Here is a 27,672-nt window from a genome sequence, read left to right on the forward strand (position 1 = left end):
GAGTGCTCACAGGAACCTGTAATACAAACTACACTTGTTTGCCCCCTGGGTATCACATCCTATTTCTACCAGAAACTAAACGAAGTCAAACAAAAGGTTTATTCACATAAAGAGAGATAAGAAAATCACCTTGTTATTCACATTTGAATGCCAACCCATAGACAATTTTGATCCCAAAGAGGTCACTCACTTTAGTGCAAAATACAATATCCGTTAATGCAAATTCTACTTTCTTTGAAAATGATAATCTGATAACAGAACAAACCTCACTTCTCATCAAAATACAAGCCATCTGATGTGATTTGCAAGCACCATACACTACCGTTTAAAGGTCTGAGGTCAGATAAAAAAAAAAGGTATATATATATATATATATTAAATTGTATTTAATCCAGGGATCAAAGCTGAATTTTCAGCAGCCATTTTTCAGTGTTACACTGAGAAACATTTTTGTGGAAACGTGATACTTTTTCAGGATGGTTTGATATAAAGTTCAAAAGAATGGAATTTATTTAAAGTCGATCTTTTGTAACAATATACATGTCTTTACTGTTGGATTAAATTTAATGCATCCTATTCCTAACTCAAAAGAATTTCATTTTAAAAACAATCATACCGACCCCAAACTTTTGAACTGTTTTATAGTATAATTTTGTTTTAAATCTTACCCTCAAACTTTTGAACTAATATATTATTGTAAAAATACATATATTTTAAATCTTACCCTTCCCAAACTCTTGAAATGGTTTATTATAGTATAAAAGTATATATTTTTTAAAATCTTACCTTCCACAAAGTTTTGTACAAGTAATTTATTATAGTATAAAATAAATAATTTTTTTTATCTTCCAACCCCAAACTTTTGGCTAATTTTTTATTATAGTATAGAAATATAAACTTTTTTTTAAAATCTTGTTCAATTAAATCAGTTTCTAAACACTCTACACACCATAGGAGGGATGTGCTTGACTTACTCTCTGCAGTCCAGATCTGGCTCCATAGAAAATGTACAGTCGATCATGAAAAGGACAATCAGAAACAACGACAACCACAGACTGTTGAGCAGATGTCTTGTATCAGACGAGATTGGGCAAAAATGTTGGAGAATTAATATCCTCAATTCCCAAACATTGACACAGTGGTAAACTTGCCTGTATTGCAGCCATCAAAATTGTTGATATTTACAATAAACACTTTTAAGTTAGTCAGTGAAAACCTTCTTCAATTAAATAAAGGTTCAAGTGAACTAACAAATCTCAAATTCTTGATTTTATTGCATTTTACAATATGTCCCAACTTCTCTGGATTTGGGGTTGTACTTACAATACTGCCATACCAGCTCGAAGTCAGCAGTTCGTTTTAGGCAAGTTGATTCTAAACGTAATTGCATATATCCCAGGACTCTAGTACATTTTCACATGAAACAAAAAAAATTAACAAAACAATTCATTTAAGATAATAATAATAATAATCTTTTGTTTATTAGAAATGTGTCAAACAAAGTTAGGCCCAACACAAAGACAGACTAAATAAATGCAGAATGAAAGCTCGGTAGTCATTGAAAATGACATCAAGTTCAGTGATTCATGTACAATCCCCATTAAATGATGCAAGGAGCTGAAACAAGAGAAGAAACACTCCTCCAAGTCTCTTCACAGAGGGGGAAAAAGCACTTTAATACATATAAAAATCAGCCCCTCAGCACTTTTTCTTTTTCTTCTTGTCTTCCTTGCTGGCATCATCATGGGCTTTCCTCTTAGCAGCTAGCTTGTTAGCCTGTTAGAAAGGGTGCATTAGATTCATGAACAATAAAGTCGATCAAGGTCACTGGAGTTTAAACTATGAGCCAAATGTAGGTCAAGCACCTTTTAAAAGTCTTTGACCTCCACTGTTCAAGCTCTTAATTAGTGCTACATTTACTCGTTTAACCATTAACCACAGCACACATTTTCAACATCATAGACTTTTATCTTACTGCATAAAATAATAATAATAATTTTAAAAAAAACACTAGGAAATAAAATAAAGCTCATTATTCTGTTAAATGGGTCTAGTTCTATACAATTCTTTTAAAAATTATTTACAAAAGACTATATACGATTGTAAAATGGTACCTGACAACTACTACGCAATCTTACCTCTCTGACGTTTCTCTTCTTGCCAAACATGATCTTGTCATAGAGGTATTTCTCTCTCTTCTTCATCATCATGATGGCCAGCCTCTTCTCCTCTGCTTTCTCCTCCTCTGCGGCTCGCTTACGGTTCTCTGCTTTGGCTTTCCCAGGAGTCACCTTTACTGACAAGCTCTGAGGGAGAACCAGCACATGACAAACTTTTACACTTTTCCTTTTACATCTACATCTATTTAACATATTCCTCTAACTTCATGGGTTTAAATGAGTCAATGGTGTCAAAAAACGAAACTGCAAAAATAACTTCAAATTTAAAACTCTTACCTTTCCCCGAGATCTCTTCTCCTCCATTTCAGCTAGATTTGCCTCATCTTCAACCTCATCTTCTTCCTCACTTTGATCATCTTCCTCGTCGTCCTCATCCTCTTCTTCCTCCTCCTCTTCCTCCTCGTCTTCTTCCGTTTCTGTGAAGAGTCCATTTTTGAAGTCAACAATCACTCAACATTAACACAAAATCATATCAAATTCAGTATTGCGAAAGCCCTCACGTGGCTTCTCTCCTCTCTGTAGGGCCATGAGCTTGAGCTTCTCAGGAGGCACATAATCTCCCTCAGTCTCCTCCACGAATGGTGACAGATGGGGCGGCAGTGTAACTCCCAGGAAGTATTCCTCTACGGGTAACAGTATCTTAGCGTTGACTGAGTCATACACCCACTGGGGCTGGATGTAGTACCTGCAAGGATGAGAAATGCAAGAATATACATTATTATCAGGGCTTGATGTTAACACCCACCAACATTTTTTTATATAATATATACTTTTTTCAATTGTTGCATTTTAAAAAGGCATCTGAAATTATAAATTAAGTGCAATGTAGTGTTGTGAATATAAAGCCGCCTCAGCACTAAATTGAGTTCTTTTTCGCTGCTTATTTTGCTTAAACAGTCAAAACACACAAAATAATGTCTAAATGCTAGTCTTTGCGTCTATTCATGCAAACACAGTCATTTATGTTTTAAGTTAAAGTAAACAGTTGAAATAAAATATGCATGTGTAACAGTATAATGGGGTATTAAAGTGACATCAGCCTTATATACCTGCTGCCAAATTATGAGATGATAATAAAAAATATCTATATGGCAGTTTTCCTCATGGTATCAGTCAAAATAGTGGCCAGTAAAGATGCTGAGTGGCTAGTAACTTTGGAAAACCACTAGCCACAGTGGCTGGTGGGCAAAAAACTTAATGTCGAGCCCTGATTATTATGCATACAATCAGAGAGAGTTGGTGTCAGACCTGTTGATGTACTGTTTGTCAATGCTGGGTCTGTCCACAATGTGATGTGTGATTGTTTCATCTGTGGCATCATATGTGCTGCCAATGCACAGTGATTTATCCCAGGACACCTCTCCACCGAAACACCTGCACAATGGAAAACATTCTTATTCAAAGACAAACACACTACATTTGGTAAAGTTAAACTACACATACTATAGCCTTAGAAGAACACACACATCTATGAACAGTTAATTGTAAATCAGAGTACAACCAATCGCACTGTAAACGTATGGCACTTTCCACAAATAGGGACTTTGTAAAAACTAAGGAAGATAAAAATAAATTTAAAAAGTCTCTTTTATACAAGGTTTGCAATTTTAAAACCTAATTTGTTTAGCTTTTGCAGGTTTTTTTTTCTAATAAAATAATATAATTTAAATATATAAATTCCCACATTAGAAAAGGTAATTAGGTTTTAAAACCGCAAACAACTAATAATGTTTAGGTGTGTATATATATATATATACACACACACACACAAATAAAATACACAATTTTGCCTGAATTAATTTATTTTGTTAGCAAAGGTTGTTTGTAGTTAATAGTTGTTGCTACAATTTTATTTTCAATCATTTAAAGAAAAAATATTGATTAGATCACTTTATTTGATTACAATAACTTTGATTATAGGGTTGTATAGTTGAGCTTGATGAATACAAGTTGAGAAAATTCAATTATTCGTTTGAGTTCTCACTATGCTGTACGATATCACCGAGAACGATACATTTTTTAATAAAGGAAAAACCTATGCAGTAACAGTGTGAGAAACAGCTAAACAACATGATTTGTTAGTTAAAATTAGATAATTAAAAAATACTTCTACAGTGAACTGAATATCAATTAAACAGTCACAATTATGACATTATAGCATGATTTGTATTGCCACATACATTTGAGAAAGCGAAAACCACTGAGATGGGACAAATGCAAGTATTTTCATGTTAATTTTACTGAATTATCAAAAATATCTAATACCTCTGAGGAACATGGGATTTATGCCTTCATAATCAATTTGTACCCTATTTAAAGGGATAGTTCACCCAAAAATGAAATTTCTGTCATTAATTACTCACCCTCATGTTGTTCCAACCCCGTAAGACCTTCGTTCATCTTCGGAACACGAATTAAGATATTTTTGATGAAATCTGAGAGCTGGATCACTCCTCCATACTAGTCCATAGGCTTCTTCAGGGATTGACCGTTGCCAGCCCCGAAAAGTCATTAAAGACATCGTTAAAATAGTCCAAATGACTACAGTGGCTCAATCTTAAGTTTATCAAGCGACGAGAATACTTTTTGTGCGCAAAAACAAACAAAAATAACGACTTTATTTAAACTATTCATTTCCTTCTCTCTGGGCCTCGAGTCAGTTCACTAGTGTAATAGCGTAGACTCTAGAGCTTCTGTTGTTGTACGTCACACACATCACACACATGACCAGCGTCGGCCAATAGTGAGCCTACGTGTGACATAGCTCTACGCAATCGCACTAAGTTAACAGACTCGAGGCCCACAAAAAAGGAAATGAATAGTTTAAATAAAGTCGTTATTTTTGTTTGCACAGAAAGTATTCTTGTCGCTTGATAAACTTAAGATTGAGCCACTGTAGTCACTTGGACTATTTTAACGATGTCTTTAATAACTTTTCGAGGCCGGCAAGTTTCAATCCTTTTGAAGCCGGAGAAGTGATCCAGCTCTCAGATTTCATCAAAAATATCTTAATTCGTGTTCCGAAGATGAACGAAGGTCTTACGGGGTTTGAACAACATGAGGGTGAGTAAATACTGACAGAATTTTCATTTTTGGGTGAACTATCCCTTTAAGGAAAGTGCCATAGATAGAATGACGTGGGGTAAAAATGAGCTGGCGTATCACACCTGATCACAAAAGCCAGCGATTCCCTGGGAACCTCTCTGTTTAGGAAAAACTTCAGGCCCTCAAAGAACTTCTTCTGTTTGATCTGCTCCTGCTCCATCTTCTCTCTCACCTCCATCTTCTCCAGGTCCTCCTGTATTTGAAAGTGCATATATAAATAAAGCTCAATAAAAGCTGCATTAAATAACGAGGACAAAGTTCACCTGCAGTCACGCTGGTTTCATCAGAATGTTTTTTTTAACACCTTCACCGTGTAACCATAGCAACGGTCTCCCTCAGTGAACATGATGTGAGGTCCGTCCAAAACAACAATTAATCAAACAACGGGTCAAATGCTTTACTGTCTTGTGATGTGTGACTAAATAACAAGCGTCTTGTGACACTTTCTTTTAGTGAACTTGAAGAGTGGAAAGTTATTGTGGATTCATATAGCTGCAGTAATTACAGAGGCCACGTGTGCTTTAGCAAACTGACAGGAATCTGACGGCTTTGAGTTTGCTACAAATAACGCTCTGCTAAATGCTTTCTATATTCTGACCTGTGAACCACTTTGAGCTGCATTTTATGAAAGGTACTCTAAGAATAACTTTTTTATTAGTTATTAAATTTAAAAACTTTTAACTTTGTATCATGTTTTCATGTCTTCTGTTTTTGCCTCAAACTATTTTTTTTTTAGCTATTTTAGGTTTAAATAACAATGTTAATAACATAAATTGTCCAAATAATCACTGGTAATTTGGTTTTTAGTAAGTTTACAGGTTTTAAAGGGGTCATTCACTATTGACAAAACTGCCTATGTGGTAGAAAGAAAAAATGTTTAAAAAAATTTGAATCGTTGCTACCTGACTAGAGAAACAGAGAAACAAGGCTGTGGTCTTCACTTTTGCCAATTAAGTAGGGAAATTTCAACACCCACAATGCACTGGATATGTTACTGTCCAATGCCACTCCCAGTCTGCTATAAGTAGCACCGTGCTTGAGCAGGAAACACTTCTTAGCAAACTTTTAGTTACAATGGTCTCGACTTGTATTGCTTCCGAGTGGAAAAATTCAAAGAGTAAACGTTTAGCAGGAGTGAGTTACTTTCAGTTTCCAGTAAAGAATCCAGCGTGTTGTAGGAAGTGACTAAAGGCTGCATAGAATCGGAAATACGGAGAGAACGCTGTGAGGGAAAATCTGAAAAACCTCTGTTTATAGATGCCATTTCAAATTAGACTGGTATGAATAAATCTGAAAGAAACTGCTGTTCCATCAGTTACACAAAATACAAAAATGTACAAAAGTGTGGAAGTATACAAAAATCATGATGCAAAATGCATCCATTCGACAGACTTTTGTAGACAATAACATGGGAATTTTTCAGTCCAGGTAGCATGGAGAAAGAGCAAACTTGAATTCTAAAGCAAAAGTGAGAAGTGAGCACGCATTCAAAGGGGATTTCAATACCCTGCATATTGATAGAGGCTCCCTGACGCCGGAAAAACATATACAAAACCCCGCCTCCGGGTGTAATCGCTAACACCGGTGTCGTCACATGCTTATTAACCGGTGGGGAAATTTCCTCACTGTGACATCCCTTAAAATGAAGACAGCGGTCACTCGCTCACCCCTTCAGTAGGGAAATGGTCCAGTTCTGTCTCCTCCTCCTCCGCTGATGGGACCATACGGGCCAGACTGGCACTTAACGCTGACAGTTTCTGGAGGGAGATGTGAAGAGGAAAGTCTTCAAACACACTGTAATATTTGGCACAAGTTCATGTTGATATGAAAAGAGAAACTAGTCTTATACCTCAGTATAGCTTTCTGATTCCAGGGCATAATCTTCTTCAAACTCTGATTTGAGATTGATCTCTCCCTGTCCATCAAGCTAACATGGAAAAAAAGAGATTCAATTTCCAACTGGAAGAAATAGGAATTCTGCTACTGCATAATATAAAGGCATTTAAAGGAAGCACATTTGATACCTTTGGCGGGTAGACAAGGTTGAGAGTCTGGTAAAGACGGAAGTTGACAAAGCCAAGCAGTGTTGTGTAGAATTCTGTAAATGTGGCCATGACTCTGTAGTCCACATCTGTAGGGTGCTGAGGAAAACAGGGACAGGGGTGTGTTATTAAACGGTCATCGTGAAAGACCTCAGCATCCAAAATACTTCATCATACGACACTAAGACACTGACCCAGATGATCAATGATTTTAACATGGGTAACAACAGAAATAAGATAAAGACACCAACTGTAAATAATTCCAATTTCTTAATAATAATAATAATAATAATAATAATACAAATAACAAAATTTCTTAAAAAAAATAAAGTTGTTCATTAGTCTATTTAACTAAACCTTTACCTACAGCTGACTTGTGCAACCCAAAAATGCAAACTTGGTGCGTTGCAAACAGTAACAATATACCCTACTGTTCAAAAGTTAGTAAGATTTTTTATCGTTTTTGAAAGAAACCTCCTTATACTCACCAAGATTGCATGTATTTGATCAAACATATGGTTAAAATAGTAATATTGTGAAATATTATTACAATTTAAAATAACTAAAGTTTTCTATTTGAATAATATTTTAAAATGTCAATTATTTTCTGTGACCTCAAAGCTGAAGTTTCAGCATCATTACTCCAGTCTTCAGTGTGATCCTTCTAATATGCTCATTTGCTGCTCAAGAAACATTTCTAATTATTATCTGATTTTATCAATTATTATCAATGCTGATTTTTTGTGTGGAAACTGCCACACATTTTTATTCATGACATCTGTTTGATAATTATTGTCCAAAAGAACAGCATTTATTTGAAACTGAAATCTTTAGTAACATTATAAATGTCCTTATCTCCATCAATTTCAATGTTTCCTTTTCAAATAAAAGTATTAATTTGTTAAAACAACAACGTACTATTCTGTCTAAATATTAATATCACAGTTTTGTCACTATTTGGGATCAAACCTGCTTCAAGTTTTTTTCATGTGTGGTACTTCAGTAAAATACGGCGGGAAAATCTATTATTTTATACTCACATCATGGGCAAACTGATATGGTATGATCCATGTGATGGTTTGCCCCAAAACCTCTGCCTGGTAGTAAATGCCCTTAATGGAAAGAAAAACCTGAAGGAAAAAATAAATCATAAAGACTCAGAGAAGTGATTGATTATAGACTGTAACATTAATTAATAATATTTTTTTTTTTTATTCACACTTTTCACTCTTAGCATATGTAATACAACACCTTTCTCAGGGAGCGTGAGGAGATAATGTAGTTCATCCACTCGACACTGAGTCTCCGGCACAGCTGAATTGTCTGAACGTGGCATTTTCCCGTGCGAGCAAATGTAGAGAACAGGAAACACATAGAGAGGGAATCATCTACATCTCGAAGAGCATCAATGAACGTGGGATATCTGGAAAAACAAACTTATTTTATAAACTGTACACAAGGAGATGACAAAAAAATAGAAAGTTGATCAATGTGGCAGCTGAATAAAACTTAGTGAAATTTGAGATAAAGCAGCTAAATATGGTGGCAGATTTTATAGAAGATTTGACAAGTTATGGTAAAATAAGTTTAACTAACAGTTTTGGAAATTTCCCAACTCAAGTAGATGTTAGAGGACTGCACTTGTCAAGCTATTTTCTAGTGATTAGTTATAAATTGCAAATACAAGACCAATGTCTTTGTTGTAGTATTGGAAAATATGCCCAGTCATAATAGTGACAATTATTTTTTTGTTTTTTCTTTGAAAGAAATGAATACTTTTTTCAGCAAGTATAAATTAAGAACGACGGTAAGGGCATTTATAATACAAAAGATCTCTTTCAAATAAATGCTGTTCTTTTGAACTTTCTATTCATCAAAGAATCCTGAAAAAAAAAACTGCATCGTTTCCATTAAAAATATGTTTAACACAAATGTTTAACACTGATAATAGGAAATGTTTGTTGAGCAGCAAATCAGCATATTATAATGATTTCACAATAAATGCAGCCTCGTTGAACATAAGATACTTTCATACTTTTAAAATCTTACCGACCCCAAACTTTTGAACATTTGGCACTTTTAGTGCATGTTCTACTTGCGGGATAAATAAATTAAAACTTCACATTCTAAATCCCAAACCCAAACCCTGCTGATGCAACAGTTGTAAACAGAGGCAGATGGACGGATGAAGAGACAAACGGTCTACGAGACAGCAAGTCGGGCCAAGATAATTAAAGTATCATATTCTTATGTGACTTTTTTGGATTTCTCACAACTGATCTGTTTTGTGGACAGGGACTGAGACTCTTCCCAGACTCACAACAGTGTTTGGACACAAATAGGTGCTTATCACATAACACTGCCTGGACACACAGAAAAGTCTCTAACAGCATGTTGTTGTTGTTGAGGCAGAGAGTTGAAGTGTGTCCTCTGCAGGCCACAGACAGCACTGCATTTTCGCTCACCTCTCCTTGATGATGTGGTCCAGTTTGTACACAGGCTTGTTCTCTTTCAGTCTCTCCACTCCACCCCACTCAGCCTTGCCATAAGCCTTCCGCAGTTTCCGCACAAAAATCTAGAATCAAGTAATATACAGTGAGTACACAGACTGTCTGAGGGTGTGCAAATAATACTAGATATTTATCAGTCGATCAAAAGAAATTAATTTAATGCCATACTGGCCATAAGAATGAAAAGATCTGATATTTAACACTGATTGATTAATAATCAGCTGGGTACATTTTTGTGTCAGGTTTCTTCTACTTCTAATATTAAAAAAATATGAAAATAAAAGAAATCTGCAAAATTTAAGGCATGTTGTCAGATGCCCCTTGTTAAACAGGGTTAAACGCCCCATTAAACAGGTTCTGTTGATAAAGCTTTAGAGTTTGATAAGTTACTCTTGCAACTTGCACCATTTCAAATTGAACTTCTGGAAAAAAATTATGACATTCTGATTTTTTATTGTTTATGTGGCAACAAATATGTAATATTTTACTGGCATTAAGCCACCGAATCAAGTGTATAAACATTTTTATGAGATTTCACTGGCTACAGTGACACAATGGCATACGTTTTTTTTCTGCAAATATGCGATAAAAAAAAGCTAAATAATTCAATATAGGGACCAAAAGCATGTATTTTTTTAATACAAATAATGAAAAATACAATTTCATGTAAAGTTAAAAAGCGGGTTCTTAATTTAATTGTGCCTGTCATAGATCAAACTAACACGCACAATTGAATAAATCTGAGTGGAAATGACTATGTTAAAGGTACAGTAAGCGATTTCTGAGAAACACTAACACACCCCTCCCTTCATTGCTCCGCCCCCAAAATGCAATGTATAAAGTGGATGACTCTTTATCAGATGAAATGAAGCAAAATAATGCAGCGGCAACGAACGAATGACAAGGAAGAACAAAAAATTGTACAAGCAAGAGTTGGTTGTTAGTCTCCAGCAGCTCCAGACAAACAATGGCATTCAAAACTATCCTCTTACTACAGCTAACATTACAACAGCAGCTTATTTTGAAACAGCAGGTCTCGGTCCGCTTCCAAATGAACTCTGGTATGTTTCGACAGAAATATGAATGCAACATGGCCAAAGATATCTAAATGAACCAAAAACAGGACGTGATGCGACCCCAAAAAGGACAGAATGGTGAAGCGTATACGCATTTTTATTGTCATAGTCACGATGCTGCCCATCACAGTTCGGTACAGGCATCAGAACCACGTCTCCTTGCAGCAGATTGTTTGTGTGTGACGGGAGGGATTTCTGCTGCTTTTTTGACTCCTTTACACATTTTATAAGATCTTCACGAGTTCTCAGCTGGTCAAAATACTCTCATATGTAGCTATGCACATGCAACGAGGACATTTAGCCCAGAACACAGCATTGTTTTGAATGCTCGGTAAGTTCAGTCTCAATATAGGCAATACGTCATAAAAGTCGACCAATCATGTTATCGTAGAACGCAGCTGCAAACACACAGCAGCATTTAGCTTTCCCAGACTTCTTACCTTGTACTCTCTGAACTTGCCCACGATGGGCTCATGCAGGAGGAAGCGGATGTCTTTCAGCAGGTAGAAGGTTCTAGGGGCTGTAGAGCCCTTGTTGACCTTCTTTTTGTGTTTGGGCTCATGGGGATAGATTCCTTTCAATATACATAATCGCCTATAAAATGAGATGCATGTATTCATACAAAATGTATTTTAAATGCATAAATATGAAACAGAGCAGGTTACAGTACATACATACATCTGTGGTTCATAAACAACACCAGGGAAGACATACTAAAATGATAAAACTAACTAACTGCATAACTGCCCTTACAAAATAAAATTATAAGTGTTCAATTAATATACTTCTTTAAATCTAAAAATAGGTATAATTGCAGTTGCAGTCTACTTTTTATGTACTTCTCAGAAATATACTTAAAATTACACTTAATTTGATAGAAAAATCTAAGTATATTTGGCCTATAGGCTTGTATTCAATCTTTTGATCAAAATATACTTTAAGTATAAATAAGTATTCTCAGTATACTTGGCTTGTAGTTGTGTTTGCTCTTTTGATTGAGCAGCCTGTAAAATACTTTTTTCTAGGGATGGCCCGATACCGATACTGGCATCGGGGATCGGGTCGTTACTGTCCTCATATACTCGTACTCATAAAAATTCGCCGATACCACGCCCCGATACCACGTACATTTTGCGAAACGAAACTGGCCGCCGCGAGTGCTTTGTCGAGGTGAACTGAGGCATAGGGACGTGCACTCCCAACGCAAAAGAGTGCGGCGCGGCACTAGATCTGATGGCCGAGCGCGAGCGCGGGCGCGGGCGGTAATGCACTCACTCTGTGTGTGCGGGTTCCGGGAGAATAAAACGATTCGCGGGACTCCCGCAAACTAGACATATCTATGAATACAACATATTAAAACTAATAGATTTTCATTCATCTGTTGCAGAAAAGCAAGAAGAACAACTAAAACAAAATAGAAACGATTTACAGGCCAGAGTTTCTATTCATAACATGTTTGCAGCGTTGAGCGATTAGCCAATCACAGACATGTATGTTGATTTCTTGAACGCAATGGCTAATCAGAAGCATTTAAGATAGACTCCCCTCACTGCTCAAAACTTTTTTGTTCAGTGCTGAATTCTGTATGCTGGCAAATCCTCTAATTATAACAAACAAAGTGTGGATATTATGAAAGATTCATTGTGCAGTCAGCTTCATTGATAATAACAGATGTGTGAGATCGCGATGAACTGTCAGCTTTTTAGGAATTAGACTATTAAGGGAGCGCACTTTGGGCGCATTCAGTCATGTCAGACCATGCACGCAGTAACTGCTTGCTTTTATGTTAAATTAACAGTGGTTTGTGTGTTAATACTAGGGCTGCACGATGTGTCGTTTTAACATCGATATCGCGATGTGCACATCCACGATAGTCACATCGCAGGGTGTTGCGATGTAAGCCTTAGGGAAAAAACGGCCCGTAACGCTTGCGATTCGCGGATTAATTGCAAAGTTTAACCATAATAAAGTGAAAGTTTATCATTTGCATGTGTTTTTAAGTCGTGTTTAAACATCAAGCGTAAAAAGACTGGAACTTGCGCGTTGTTTTCTGTGAGCCGGGCAGACACAAAGATCAGTGGTCTTTCTCTTATTTCTGAGCTTGAACGAACAGGAGAATTCAAAATAAAGTCAGAATGCCCTTCCTGCATTGAACATTTTTTGGCGGCCGCCAAAGCCTTATTTGACCGGTGAGTGATAGATGACTGACTGCTGCGCTTGTTAAACTGAGAGAACGAGCAGCAGAGAGAGAGCGAGCCCCGGTAGCGCGCGCGCACTCTCACCGTTTTCAAACTGTCTTGCTCTCTCTCCCTCCCTCGCGCATATAATGAATCGAGTTGACTGAATATCTTTGAGAATACACAATGGTTAAAGGTCGGAAGAACGTTTCAGGTGAAGTTTCAGGTGAAGCATTCGGATATATTTTTTTCCTGAACTACTGGTTGTGAATTGTGCTAAAAAAAATATTCTCTGAAAAGCGTTCCACACATTCAGATAAACCACACTTTCAATAAACAAAACAAACAAAAAATCTATCCAGTGATGAAATGTTTTCTGTGTTGAGACCAATCTTGTGCGATGTCCTAATTACACCTCCAATTCGCGAACTAATGACTCCTTTGAACCGATTCACTTTAATGAATGGTTAAAACAACTGACCTGTCCAACACTGAACTCACGAGACATAACACATCGGTAACACTTTACAATAAGGTTCCATTTATTAAACTCTAGTTAACTACATTAGTTAACTATAATAGTTGCTATGCAGATTTACTCCATTACAAAATCACCCCAGTCATTCAGATGATTCATTTTTTCCAAAGAGAGCTAATAAAGTCATCTGGTGAAATTGTTTTCATATCGCGATATATATCGCAGAAAAATAAAAAATCGCAATGTGATTTTTTTCCCAATATCGTGCAGCCCTAGTTAATACATTTATTATTTTACTCATTATTATTTATTTTTAGACTTGTTAAAACAAGCAGAGAAGAAAATAAAAACAGTCTTCTAACCTGTGTTCTAAAATAGTCTTCGGTCTTCTTTTCTGGGAGCCTATAGTTACTTTTGCGGTAGAAATATCGGTATCGGTACTCGATATCGGCAAGTACACAAATGTAAATACTCGTACTCGTATCGGTTTGAAAAAAAATGGTATCGGGCCATCCCTACTAGAGCCCGACCGATATGGATTTTTGGGGGCCGATGCCGATACCGATATTAGGGAGTAAAAAAAGCCTGATACCGATATATCGGCCGATATTATTTATGTGTATATTATAATACAGTAGCAATATTATTTATGTGTATTATAGTACAGTATACCAGTCAAAAGTTTGGACACTTTCCTATTGTTGTGTACAAACTTTTGATGGGTACTTTACACAGTAGCTATAAACAGAATAAATATATTTTATAAACACGTTTTGCAATGATCACTCAAATGTGGTAATCAAACACTTGTGTGACACAGACATGTAATGGAGGCAGGGGGAATGATAGAATGAGAATTATACAGCTGAGCTGTAACCAAACTAGTTTGCATTGCATGTTATATTATATTATATTCTAAATACTGTTGCATAATCTTCACTAACGACGACTTTGTCTTTTAATTTAGTCATAACTTGTATCAATAAATATATAAAAAGTGTCACTGACAAAACCTTATTATCTTCTATTTTTACTCTTAATTCCTCTAATCTCTACCAGTGGAGGAAGAACTCAGATCTTTTTACTAAAGTAAAATGAATAATATCATAATGAAAACGTTTTTAATTACATATGTACAGTACTTTTATACTATTTTAAACAATTAGTAAGCGAAATGTACTAAACGTGAAACTAGGCTACTCTTAATGCAAAATGGCCCTATATAAAGTGTTATAATTATATACATTTTTGGAATATTGCTTGATGTTGTAACGTAGCGTTATCAGGCAGAATGAGCTTTAACACTGTGTCTACACCGGACGCGGCCGTTACTGCTCGCGTCGCAACAGCTGTTTACCCTAGACAAAGCAGAATCAGTTTACTGTCGGAGATCGCTCGCGCCACGCATTTTAATCAATGTTTCATCAACCAATTGCCTTAATAAATAAGAAGAAGGCCTAAATATAGCAGACAATATAATCAGGACTTCTCAGCTGCGCGCTTGCAATAGTCACAAGCTCACACAATACGTGACAGAGGCTTGTAGCAGAGAAATCAATTCTGTGAATTACACTGCGCAAATCACAAGTAGGCTACTACCCACCGGATGAAGAAGGGTTGGCTCTCAGTCTCCACAGGCTACATAAAATATTCATTTTATTTTATTTTATTTTATTTTTCGTGTTTGCATTTATGAGGAAAAAACAATGTTACAGACGCGACAGTTCAGCACTACGGACGTGAGCGCTCTGAAAGCGGCACTAATGCTTTGAAACTTTCACATAGACATCAAACAGAAAGCACAAAACCTTTCGTTTCAAAGTGAATTTCGTTTTGTATTAATTGTATCTTAATTTTAATCAATGTTTCATCAGCCATTTGCCTGGATTTAATTTATAAGAAGTAAATTTAGCAGACGATAGATAATCTCGACACGGAGGCGCCTGCGGGTGAACTGGAGCCCGTCTCATGAACCGAAACTCAGCGTATAGACCTGAGAATTGAAATATATCTAAATTGAAATGTCTACTTTTAAACAGAACAATTCAAAACGAAAGACAGACAGACTCATGTAATCGTATGAAATGTGCATTTCTCTCTGGCGCGCGCTCACTGAAGATCGCGAGTCAGCATCGTCAACTTCATCTTTGGCTGACACTGCCTGAAAACACTTGTTTATTAATAAACAATTAAAATGTCTCCTTGCTATATTTGTTGTATTCATAATCATTATTTTTGCCAGTTCTTGTGACAGCTTTTAGGTGCTTTATTGGCAGCGCCACCCTTACATGAATCACCACACCGCATTTTTTAAAATATTCATTTATCGGCCATTATAAATGCCGATACCGATAGTTAGGAAAATGCCTAAAATCGGCCGATAATATCGGCCCGCCGATATATCGGTCGGGCTCTAATCCCTACTTTAATATAGTTGTCTTATCAGCTTACATTGTTATATTGATATACAGATATAACAGAATATATTGATTTATAATGAAAAAAGACATGTTCCTAATTCTGAGTATGTAAATTTTAGTGTATGCTAGTCTACTGGTAGTGTAAATACGAATATACTCAAAGTACAGCTAAAGGTATATTTAATAATTAGGTAAGTATAAAAAAATTTACCTAAATAGGAACATAGTAGTATACTTCAAGTTCAAAAATAATATAAAATAGTAAACTACAAGTATGATGTTAATTTCATTTACAAGTATACTAAGTTCACTTGTAGTTGCAGTACAAGTGAAGAACGTAGTTGTAAACTAGTTGTGCACTACTGTTACACTTAAGGTATACTTAAAAGTATACTTTTATACACTAAAAAGTTAGCCAATTTAGACTAGTATTAAAATAGTACACTTACAAGTATACCACTAGTAAATTAGTATTAGTATACTTACTACATAAAATTCAATTGAACTTTAAGTATACTTAATACAATTACTTATTTTTTAAGTATATAAAGTTGATAAGGTGGCAAAATAAATAGGCTTAATATCTTTTAAAACTAACTTTTAAATACACTTTGTTGCTGACGTCAAAGGTCACAGCAGTTGAAAACCACTGACATACACTTCAATTAATATGTACATACCCCTGAATAAAGTATGTGATATTCTTTATGCGCTATATTATATAATAATTAATTATATAATATATGATGAATGTAAAATGACCAAAACATCAGCATAGAACATTTAGTTAAATCTGATGCTTTGTTTTTTTAACTAACCTGAAATCAGCCAGACTCAGACTCAGCTTCTTGCGGGCTTTATTCCTGGTGATGTAGTTAGTGGCTGATCCACTCTCATACTACACAAAAATAAATTACAGGTTAGCAAGTGCTCTGACATGACTCGAGTATGATTAGCTGCTATACAGAAATAAAGACCCATTTTTACTGTGTGTCGGATCTTATGATGAATTAGGCTTAAGAACCCTTATTAAATTCTTCAAGCAAAGCAGCAAACAGCTGAAAATCAAGTCACAATTATGCTGTAGCTCTTCATACATGTCTTTATCATATGTATGCATATTTAAAATGTTAGATGTATACAGTATAACGTTAATGTGTTTAAGCACACACGTCTGCAGGGCCTTGCGCTCATCAACACATGTTTTGTTTACCGACAGTTTTGGTCTGAATCGCTGCCTTACCTTTTTCTTTTGTAATCCGCCCATTACAGCGGATGGTATTTCCACTCGACAAAACCTAAAATAAAACCTATAGCACTAAAACGGTAAAAAGATCCCAGATCAGAGCCAGTAGTAACGTGCTTCTTCCGAACACACGTGTTTTGTGTGACGTAAGTCGGCTGAGACGGTAGGACCCTTGAATTGGATGCGCCCGTAGAAATGCCTGCATAGAAATGCATGAACGTGTCGTGTAGAATACGTATGTTTGTGTAATACTGTAACTGCATGTGTAATATTAATATACTATATATAATATGTTTATATGTTAATTTAAATACCAAATATATCTTTATCAACTTTATCAATCTTTATTTAACAATACATAGCCTATAACACAATATAGGCTTCACTGAATATATAGGCTAATTGAATTGAAAATGTGGTAAAATGTAGGCTCATGTACAGTATTTTTTCTATCTATCTATCTATCTATCTATCTATCTATCTATCTATCTATCTATCTATCTATCTATCTATCTATCTATCTATCTATCTATCTATCTATCTATCTATCTATCTATCTATCTATCTATCTATCTATCTATCTAAAATTACAATTATTACTTGTTTATGCAACAAAGATACATTGACACAGATACACCTCATCATCAAGTTTGCAATTGTTCCATAGCCTAAGCTTTAGTAAAATTCCACAAATCTAAATTCTTTCAATAAAATAATAAACTTGATCATAATCAATATTTAACCACAGAAAAAAATGACAAGGGGAGAGAGAGAGAGAGAGAGAGAGAGAGAGAGAGAGCTGTAGTACAGAAAGGGTATCACCATACAGCATCAGTTCAGTGGTGAATGGTGACGATTAAGACTCATTTTGCAGGAACAAGTAAGGAATTTTATAAAAATGGGTTGTCTAGAATTCCTTAAAGACTTTTTCCTGGGTTTTTGGGACTATGAGACTCCACAAGTTATGGTGGTGAAGGACAGAAAACTAGGGGTCATATACAGAGCTGTGCAGTTCCTGGTGATCACATATTTCATTTGGTAAGAATCTACTTTTCTCTGTCTCTGTTTTTTAACAAAAAAAATTACCTTTTGTCAATAAAAAAAATTGATGCTTTTAATTGGTCATAAATAATCTTTATTATATTTGCCTGTGAGGTAGAAAACTGCAGAACAACAACATGGAAACTCAAAATAGAGTAATTTCAATGTCTCTCGAGATTGTACTATAAACCTTTGCCTACAAATTACTGATGTAGTTTTTTTCTGTATCTTGAAGAAGACAAATATATATGCAGTAAAAATGCAACAAAAGTGTCAATAGCAATAAATAAGTGATATAGAGATTAATGCATCCTTGTATAAAAATTCTGAAATGTCAAATCTTATTATGACACCTTAGTTGTTCTTATGGTTATTCATATCTGATTTACAGAAGTTTTATAGAATAATAAAGTCTGTGAATTCATATTTTTGGTTTTTGCATTTTCATTTATATCTTTGAATATGTTTAATCTTCTAATATTGATCTTGTAGTTCATGCAGCATTTATTCTGTTATACTCATGAAGGTGTTTTGTTTTTAAAGTCTGCAAATAATGGATGAATTTCTGTTATGTTTTATGTGTGCAGGTATGTGTTTATCAGTCAGAAAGCATATCAGGAGACTGAGACGCGTCCAGAGAGCTCGGTGTACACTGAGATGAGAGGTGTGGCCATGCTGGGAGACTCTGTTCAGGACACGACAGAATATGTCAGACCATCTGAGGTGAGGGACCAAAAAAATGTATAAACTGTACATAAATTCATAACATTTTATCATCCGTTTTTTACTTGAAGAAAGTTTCCAGGGCAGACCAGTTATCCTTTATTACTTCAGATACTGTAGAGTGATTAAATCATATTTTACCTGCTAGATCATAATATATATTCTTACTTGGTCAGCATTATATTAATTGGTTGTACATTGATTAGAAACAAAATAATTTCTTCACGCACAGGGTGGTGATGTCATTAGTACAATTCTTAGAAGAGAAGTGACATATGATCAGACGCAGGGCACATGTGCCGAGGTGAGAGCAAAAACTAAACAACAATATAAATACAAATTATTCATGTTTTGGTTGGAATGCTTGGTCTGAGTCACACAGCTATTTTTTTCTTCTGTGCTTTTTCAGCATTACAGTGTTGCCAATGCAAACTGCACAAAAGATTCTGACTGCGCTCAAGGGGAAATTGATTTTGATGGTCATGGTGTGGTTTACATTCATAATACATACAAAAATACATGCATACATACATAATTCATACATACATACATACAGTGGGGTCCAAAAAGCTGAGATTACTAATTTAAAGTCACCATGAAATCAAAATGGATTTTTTAAATGGAATTTTCCAGTATTTATTGGAAATAATTTGTCTTTGCACATCATTATTTTTTATTCATTTTTCCATGTAATCTTTAAGCAGAATAACTTTCCTCTTGCAGCGACATCTCTTCTCTGATCTGATGACATGTTTACTGGCGAGAGGGCGGGGCAACCTGTCACTCACATGAAATCCACCAATAGCAAACCACAACTATTCAAATAATTCCTGATGTACAAAATCAAGTCCTGCCCTTTTTTCTTGTTTGAGAAACTGTTACACTTGTTGGAGTCATTAGAATAGGGAAGAAAAGACAATCGCAACTTCTGTTTCATGCCGACTTTAATATTAAACTTCTTCTGATTTGATGTAATTTCTCAACAAAAAAAAAATCAACATTGAAAAAAGAAAATGTATATGACTGTCAGATTTTGCTTTAATTACTGCAGCAAAAATTATTATTTTTGTATTTAAATCCAAATCGAAATAAATAAACTTAAAACATCGATAATTAATTAATTAATTAATGATGACCCACTGTATAAATATGAATACCAAAATCAATTCAGCTATACTCAGAATAGTTTGAATATGACTTATATCAACATGTGAACTTGTTTTTGAATAGGTCAAAGAACAGGACGGTGTATACCATACTACAACTACACATTCAAGACCTGTGAGATCAAAACCTGGTGTCCCATTGAGGAATATGCTGTTGTCAGGTATTGCGATTTAATTAATTGATAAGTCAAAAATCAAGCAGAGAAATGCACTAAAATGTCTTTTCTGTCTCCACAGGGAACCAGCTTTGGAAAAAGCCATTAATTTCACAGTGTTTATAAAGAATGCCATCCATTTCCCAAAGTTTAAAGTTCTGAGGTAAGGTTATGAGTTTCAGAATATCTCATAAATCACAGGATGTTTATCCAAAGCCACCATGCTTTTTAACATTTTACCAAAATGTGAATGTGAATTTTGTGTGATTAAAAAGGCATATAGAGTGGCATATTTTTTAGACCAACTCGTAAATTAGCATCACACAGGTTCCCTCTACAAAAACCCGATAGATTTTTTCCATTGTCTTTTGGATTATTGTAGGAAATAAGCTCTGTGACCAGCAAAAGTGAATGTTTCTTACGCATTCTGTTCATCTTGGAATTTCTATGAATTTTGAAGTCTAAAAACAACTTCCAGGAGTAAAAAGCTAAACGTAGGATATGGAACGGCACCATGATCACATGACTACCATCAAGTCTTTGGGATGTGCTGGAGGAGACTTTACAGAGTGTTGGACTCTTGCATTATCAATACAAGATCTAAACCAAAAATGAATGCTCGTCTTGGAAATAAACATTTTGATGTTATTTCCATCAGTGCAACCACTTTCATGGCTGTTTAAGAAATGAAAAGCTTCACACTCCATCAATTAGGGTTAGAAATACTGTTGCCAAACATGTAACATGCTAGAAACATAATAATCACTGCAATAATGATCCAATCATAGACTCTCAAGCATTTTCCTATTTAAATCCAAACAGCAACCTTTTTTTTGTCTTCAGGACAATGGAACCGGAAGCGCTAATAAGTTTACGTGTTTTGGCCTACCAAAAAAAAAAAAAAAAATTCCCTGCAGCAGTCTATAATAAAAAATGATCAGAAATTCCTATATACAGTGTCAATTAATCAATATGTGTTACTTGATCTTAAAAATCTTTTGATCTAAAGTAAAATTGTCTATGGTTTACAGGGGCAATATCAAACCAAACAAGCCAAAGAAGTTGTTACGGTGCCATTATCACCCAGAGACCAACCCTTATTGTCCAGTGTTCAGCTTGGGCTTCATCGCAGCGCAAGCTAGAGAGAAATTCAGTGAACTTTGCAGAACGGTATGTATACGGTCTGTTGTAAAACAGCATACCAATACTTTTTCTGCATTTTATGTAAGTTTAATGTATGTGTTAATGTGTCTAGGGCGGAATAATTGGCGTGTTGATTAACTGGAAGTGTGATTTTGATGTGGATCCCTCAAAGTGCATTCCAACATATTCATTCAGAAGTCTGGACATGAGAAAAAACCTGCCGACCTCAGGATACTACGACAGGTACGGCTACTATTAACTGGTGGAACAATTAACAGGAACTTCCGTTATTGATTGTCATTTAAAATGATGATCAGTTGATCATTAACATTACTAAAGCAAGATGCATATGCAGGACTCCCAATACCATGGACGTAACTTAACTTTTATGATTTTTGATGGATGAAGGTTCCCAGAAAAGAGAACTTTACTTTAAAATGTGTTAAGGCACACATTTTAAAGTAAAGTTCTCTTTTCTGGGAACCTTCATCCATCAAAAATAATCTTGCATAAGGAAAATACAATTATCAATATTTTCTTCAATGAATAATTTTTAGCTTGCTGTATTTTAAGATTAATAAACAGAGCTGGGTAGTAACTGATTACATGTAATCTGGATTACATAATCAGATTCTAAAAAATAACTATTCTAATTGGTTTAATTCTCATAATTAGACTACAGTTACATTTTTATTGATTACATGATTACACTGATTCTCCCCAAATCTTTTTTTTTGTCTTTTCGGTTTATCACTTATATATGTTCGTAAAGGCTTCTTGATTTGTGAAATTGTAATAACATAGAAAACTGAGAGGCAACAGCACTTGAGCACTGAATGTACAGAAATCATTTCACTTTTAAGGAGTGTTTTCTCAATATTGCATATCTAATCAACTCCTGATAAACACATTTTAATTATTATTCGAATTATCCCTCAGTGAGTCATTTAATCATTATTACTATGCATTTGGAAGGCTTTCAGACATATTAATCATATTTACATGTAATGCTGTAATTCCTATACTTTTTAGTCAGCTGAACCCCTTTTGATCTAATATATTTAATAACTAAGTCAATAATTTAACTAAAACATTCACACACGGTTCTCTGATGTTGATTAATGGTCACATGCAGGTCAACAACTAAAATATTTTATCTTTTTAGGATGTACTGATTTGTTTACATTTTGAATTTGACATTTTTGTGATTTAATTATTTATTAGCTTTACATGAACTCATTAACCCCCTGCAGTTCCTTCAGTTTGGGAAACCAAACGTAATGTTTAATGCCCTTCATTGTGGAATATTTTCTTTCTCTTTTTTGTATTTTATGTCAATATGGTATCAATAAGATTCTCAGATCAATATGATAAACGAGTTAGGTTAAAATTAATCAAAAGTAGTCAGAATACATTGTTTATGTGGTGTTAGGTTAAAAACATGGCAGCAACACTAACACAGCGAGAATAAAAGTTAAGCCTTCTTTCTTTGCGTTTACATTTGGGCGGTGTTTTTTTATTATTATTTTTTTTTATTGCACTTCAACATTTGGGCAGTGTTTTGAAACTCTGCCCCCACACACAGACGTAGATTTGTGGGGGCGTGTTTGAACGAAGCGTTTGAGGAAGGCATGGCGGAGCCTTAAAGGGATAGTTCACCCAAAAATTAAAATTCTGTCAGTATTTACTCACAAGATATTTTCGATTAAATCTGAGAGCTGGATCACTCCTCCATAGGCTTCTTAAGGGATTAAAAGTTGTTTCTCGAAAAGCTATTAAAGACATCGTTAAAATAGTCCAAGTGACTACAGTGGCTCAATCTTAAGTTTATCAAACGACGAGAATACTTTTTGTGCACAAAACCCCCCCAAAAATAACGACTTTATTTCAACTTTTCATTTCCTTCTCTGTGGGCCTCGAGTCAGTTCACAAGTGTAATAGCGTAGTGTTTCTGTGTTGTACTTCACACGCATCACACACATGACCAGCGTCGGCCAATAGTGAGCCTACGTGTGACGTAGCTCTACCCAAACACACTACGTTAAAGGGGCTATGTGTAGTTTTTAGCAGCCTCTAGCGGTGATGTTTCAGATTGCAACCAATTTTTACAAGAGCGTTCGCATGCGTGCTCGAACTCAAGAGCGAGCACGCATGGTACCGGCCACACTGAGACTTTCAACACACCGGAGAAAGCATCACAATAGTGATGAAAGCCAACTCCGGGTCTGTTTTTTTACCTAAATATATACCTATACCTAAAACTAAGCGGAGGTCTCTCCATAATTCAAACACTGCCGATGTTGATCCGTGTTTTCGTCCAAAGTTGATCCGATTCACGTTTGGCCTGACGAGCTTCAGCATATAAATTTTTTATTTTATTTTTATATTTATGTGGCGTTTGTGTTGGAGTCTGTGTTGTGCTGGAGGCAGGTCGTTTTTTGGTGTTATCAGACTCCATGTAGTTAGCTGCAGTGCCGTCGCATAGACTGTATATAAAAAGGAGAGAGGCTCGGGAGCGCGCATGCACGTCACATCCGATGGATTTCGCGGTAAATCCGACCCGGAGCCTTCACATAGAAATAGGAATACTGGCCTTCAGAGGTAATAGCAAAACCCGACAAGTGGTCATTGTAATGTGTGATTACAACCCCTTCACACACAGGCAATAAAAAAAAAGGATTCATTTTAGAAGAAAAGCTACATATAGCACCTTTAACTGACTAGAGGCCCACAGAGAAGGAAATTAATAGTTGAAATAAAGTCGTTATTTTTGTTTGTTTTTGCGCACAAAAAGTATTCTCGTCGCTTGATAAACTTAAGATTGAGCCATTGTAGTCACTTGGAATATTTTAATGATGTCTTTAATAACTTTTCGAGGCTGGCAAGTTTCAATCCCTTAGAAGCCTATGGAGGAGTGATTCAGCTCTCAGATTTCATCAATAATATCTTAATTCGTGTTCCGAAGATGAACGAAGGTCTTACGGGGTTGGAACAACATGAGGGTGAGTAAATACTGACAGAATTTTCATTTTTGGGTGAACTATCCCTTTAACTTTTATTAAGAAGAACTCTTTAGGTTTATCACTTTGAGATTTGTAACTCTGCAGATCTCATACTTGCACTAACAGCTACATAACATGAAATCGCATCATATGACTCCTTTAACCCATTTTCAAAATGCACTTTTGTTGCCTGGAAAGTGGATTTTGAGAAAATATTTTTAAACTAAGGTACGTTTGGACATAAATGCTATGATTTTATCTAATCTATAGTTTGGGCACATAGTTGTCCCATCATTATTCTATTATAATAATAATTAAGTTTCTCAAAATATTTTTTTTTACTTTTCAGGTTTGCTAAATATTACCATAAGGATGGTGTGGAGTACAGAACACTCATTAAAGCCTATGGGCTTCGCCTGGATGTCATTGTTCATGGACATGTGAGACCATACAGGAAGTACATTAGTGCTTGTCTGAAATGCTGACTGCACATACGTCTAATATTAAAACAGTATTTCCTTTCAGGCAGGAAGATTCAGTCTGATTCCAACTATCATCAACACAGTCACGGCCATGACGTCAGTAGGAGTTGTAAGTTTTTGCTGAATGCATATTAAAAACATTGTCATTTGAGGTTAAAATGTGTGAGTCTGTGAGATAATGACAGTGATGGCAGGCATAAACACTTCGCAAATTGCATTATGGGAATGATTCTCAGGTTTCGCTCAAAGCGCTTGATCTGGCGTGACCCTGATGGAAAAGGGAAAGTGGCATTTATGGACATACAGCTTGTCCTCATGCTTGATCTTAGGAAATGTCTAATTTTCTCTCATCTAGTGCTCAATCATCTGTGACTGGATCATGCTGACGTTTATCGATAAGAATGAAGTCTTCAGTGATAAGAAGTTTGATGATGTAAGTCAAGCAGGATTGAGAAGAAATTGAACTGACACACTGAAAAAAAATTGGTGTTGGATTTACTTTGAAACAATTTTCACTCTGAGTTAAATGTGAATTTATAAAGCAGAACGCTTTCATAGTAGTATGCACTTGTAAAGCATATTCCAATAATCTTTTATTAACAACTGGTGTGTGGTTAGCTTGTTTCCACCACGGAATAAAAAAATTAAAAGATAATTGCGACTTATCTCACAGGTCTGACTTTTTTTCTTACAATTGAGATATAAAATCAGAATTGCGTGACAGTCGCAATTGCGAGAAATAAAGTCATATTTGCAAAATATACTCACAATTCTGACCTTTTTTTCTCGCAATTGGAAGTAATTAAGTCATAATTGTAAGATATAAAGTCATAATGGCAAGATATAAAGTGATAATTGCAAGATATAAAGTCATAATTGCAAGATATGAAGTCATAATTGCGTGATATAAAGTAATAATTGTGTGATATAAAGTAATAATGGCAAGATATAAAGTCAGAATTGCGTGATATAAAGTCATAATTGCAAGATATAAAGTTATAATTGCAAGATATAAAGTCATAATTGCAAGATATAAAGTAATAATTGCATGATATAAAGTTATAATTGCAAGATATAAAGTTATAATTGCAAGATATAAAGTCATAATTGCATGATATAAAGTTATAATTGCAAGATATAAAGTCATAATTACGTGATATAAAGTCATAATTGCAAGATATAAAGTCATAATTGCAAGTTATAAAGTCATAATTGCGTGATATAAAGTCATAATTGCGTGATATAAAGTCAGAATTGCAAGATATAAACTCACAATTGCAAGATTGTGGGCCCTATTTTAACGATCGAAGCGCATGGTCTAAAGCGCACAGCGCATGTGCTCTTAGGTCTGAATCCACTTTTGCTAGTTTAACGACAGGAAAAATGGTCGGCGCACCCGGTGCATGGTCTGAAAGGGTTTTCCATATTCTCTCAATGACTAAGATTAAAACTGCAATTCTGAGAAATAAAGTCAAAATTGCAAGATATAAACTCACAATTGTGAGAGAAAAAAATCAGGATTGCGAGTTTATATTTTGCAAATTTGAATTTATAACTCGCAATTCAGATTTTGTTTCTCGCAATTGCGAGTTTATATCTTGCAATTCTGTCTTTTTTCTCGATTCTGACTTTATAACTCACATATTTGCTAGTTTACATGTAAAAAGTTGCAATTACCTTTTTTTTTTATTCATTGGTGAAAACCATATGATAATATTTCCATAATATTTCTAATATGACTAATATCAAATATTCGAAAGAGTCTGGCAAATCAGACTATAAATGTATCAGCAGTATTTTTATTATGTTATATTATAGTTATGTTCTCTAATTATCATCTGTTCGCGTTCATGCCATTCCAAACCATTGACTTTCTTTCTTCCATGGAGCACAAAACAGAAATATTTCACAGAAAAAAACGTGAAAGAAAGTCATCCAATTTAGAACATGATGGTTGATTATTTTCTTTTTCTTGAACAGGTTAATCAAAAGCTGTTTCTATTTTGTTTAACCAGGTCTCCAAGCAACCCAGTCAGCCAATGACAACAGACCTCACGCTTACAAGTTATGGCTCCACCCACTCTGACCTCTCAGATGGTGTGCCACTGTAAAACATCCGCCACCACCAAAACTGTTCCAGTCACGGCATGCCATGCCTAATATAGAGTATAGTACAATATTTATACCTAAAGGACTGGATATTTTCCTGTCTGAGGAAAATAATAATAATAATACATTTTATTTGTTTGGCGCCTTTCTGGACACTCAAGGTTGCCTAAATAAATGTGGAATACAGCACAAGATGCCATATCTGAATATAGAAAAGCTTCAAAAAACACGTGAAACCAGATATGTAGCTTCGCTTCAATAAATATTAAACACTGATCAACAATTGACTTGCTTTTTTATATCATCTACACAACAGGTTTGCATGCATCTTCCATCTTTGAACAGTCATGGAACATGAAATGTTTTACTTCTGTAAAGGAATATTCATTAAGTAAAAACTCATTGAATATTGTGTCTCATACAATGTCACATGATTTGATTTCCAGGACCAAAAGCAGCACTTGATTTTGATCGGACTGTTAAAATATTTGACAAATATTTTTTTTTTGGAATAGCGTGCTCAGAAAACAAAATAAAACAGACGGATTTTCATTTCATGTTGACTTTAAAGCTTGACATTGAACTTAGTCTTACCTTTTCTTTTTAAAAGTTGGTAT

General features: G+C 35.1%; 2 protein-coding genes across 2 annotated transcripts; one reads left to right on the forward strand and one right to left on the reverse strand.

Annotated features, from left to right (window-relative positions):
- Positions 1-1,449: 1,449 nt before the first annotated feature.
- pes (pescadillo) lies at positions 1,450-17,401 on the reverse strand. Its single transcript, XM_077241643.1, has 15 exons — positions 17,232-17,401; positions 16,807-16,886; positions 11,354-11,507; positions 9,793-9,902; positions 8,579-8,750; positions 8,368-8,457; positions 7,310-7,426; positions 7,135-7,212; positions 6,953-7,042; positions 5,348-5,478; positions 3,429-3,554; positions 2,681-2,865; positions 2,457-2,596; positions 2,139-2,306; positions 1,450-1,776 (listed from the first exon to the last, which is right to left on the reverse strand). The coding sequence occupies exons 1-15, from the start codon at positions 17,253-17,255 to the stop codon at positions 1,699-1,701; spliced, it is 1,743 nt and encodes a 580-aa protein (XP_077097758.1). The 5' UTR covers positions 17,256-17,401; the 3' UTR covers positions 1,450-1,698.
- On the forward strand, positions 17,392-27,338 carry p2rx2 (purinergic receptor P2X, ligand-gated ion channel, 2). Its single transcript, XM_077241644.1, has 12 exons — positions 17,392-18,272; positions 18,863-18,998; positions 19,231-19,302; positions 19,408-19,483; positions 20,229-20,325; positions 20,402-20,482; positions 21,351-21,489; positions 21,575-21,705; positions 24,814-24,904; positions 24,990-25,055; positions 25,302-25,379; positions 26,962-27,338. The coding sequence occupies exons 1-12, from the start codon at positions 18,133-18,135 to the stop codon at positions 27,055-27,057; spliced, it is 1,203 nt and encodes a 400-aa protein (XP_077097759.1). The 5' UTR covers positions 17,392-18,132; the 3' UTR covers positions 27,058-27,338.
- Positions 27,339-27,672: the final 334 nt, after the last annotated feature.

Source organism: Siphateles boraxobius, unplaced genomic scaffold, assembly GCF_051911475.1.
Source record: "Siphateles boraxobius isolate OS27281-9 unplaced genomic scaffold, OSU_SipBor_1 24, whole genome shotgun sequence".
Classification (NCBI taxonomy): Eukaryota; Metazoa; Chordata; class Actinopteri; order Cypriniformes; family Leuciscidae; genus Siphateles; species Siphateles boraxobius.

What these genes read in the sequence shown, in the direction of transcription:
- p2rx2 (XM_077241644.1), top strand. Translation starts at nt 18,133, where the DNA reads ATGGGTTGTCTAGAATTCCTTAAAGACTTTTTCCTGGGTTTTTGGGAC. An exon ending in CGCAGGGCACATGTGCCGAG is followed by an intron (nt 19,303 to 19,407) that starts GTGAGAGCAAAA and finishes GTGCTTTTTCAG; the next exon opens with CATTACAGTGTTGCCAATGC. An exon ending in ATGTCATTGTTCATGGACAT is followed by an intron (nt 24,905 to 24,989) that starts GTGAGACCATAC and finishes ATTTCCTTTCAG; the next exon opens with GCAGGAAGATTCAGTCTGAT.
- pes (XM_077241643.1), bottom strand. Translation starts at nt 17,255, where the DNA reads ATGGGCGGATTACAAAAGAAAAAG. An exon ending in GCGGATTACAAAAGAAAAAG is followed by an intron (nt 16,887 to 17,231) that starts GTAAGGCAGCGA and finishes ATTTTTGTGTAG; the next exon opens with TATGAGAGTGGATCAGCCAC. An exon ending in CTGAGTCTGGCTGATTTCAG is followed by an intron (nt 11,508 to 16,806) that starts GTTAGTTAAAAA and finishes CTCATTTTATAG; the next exon opens with GCGATTATGTATATTGAAAG.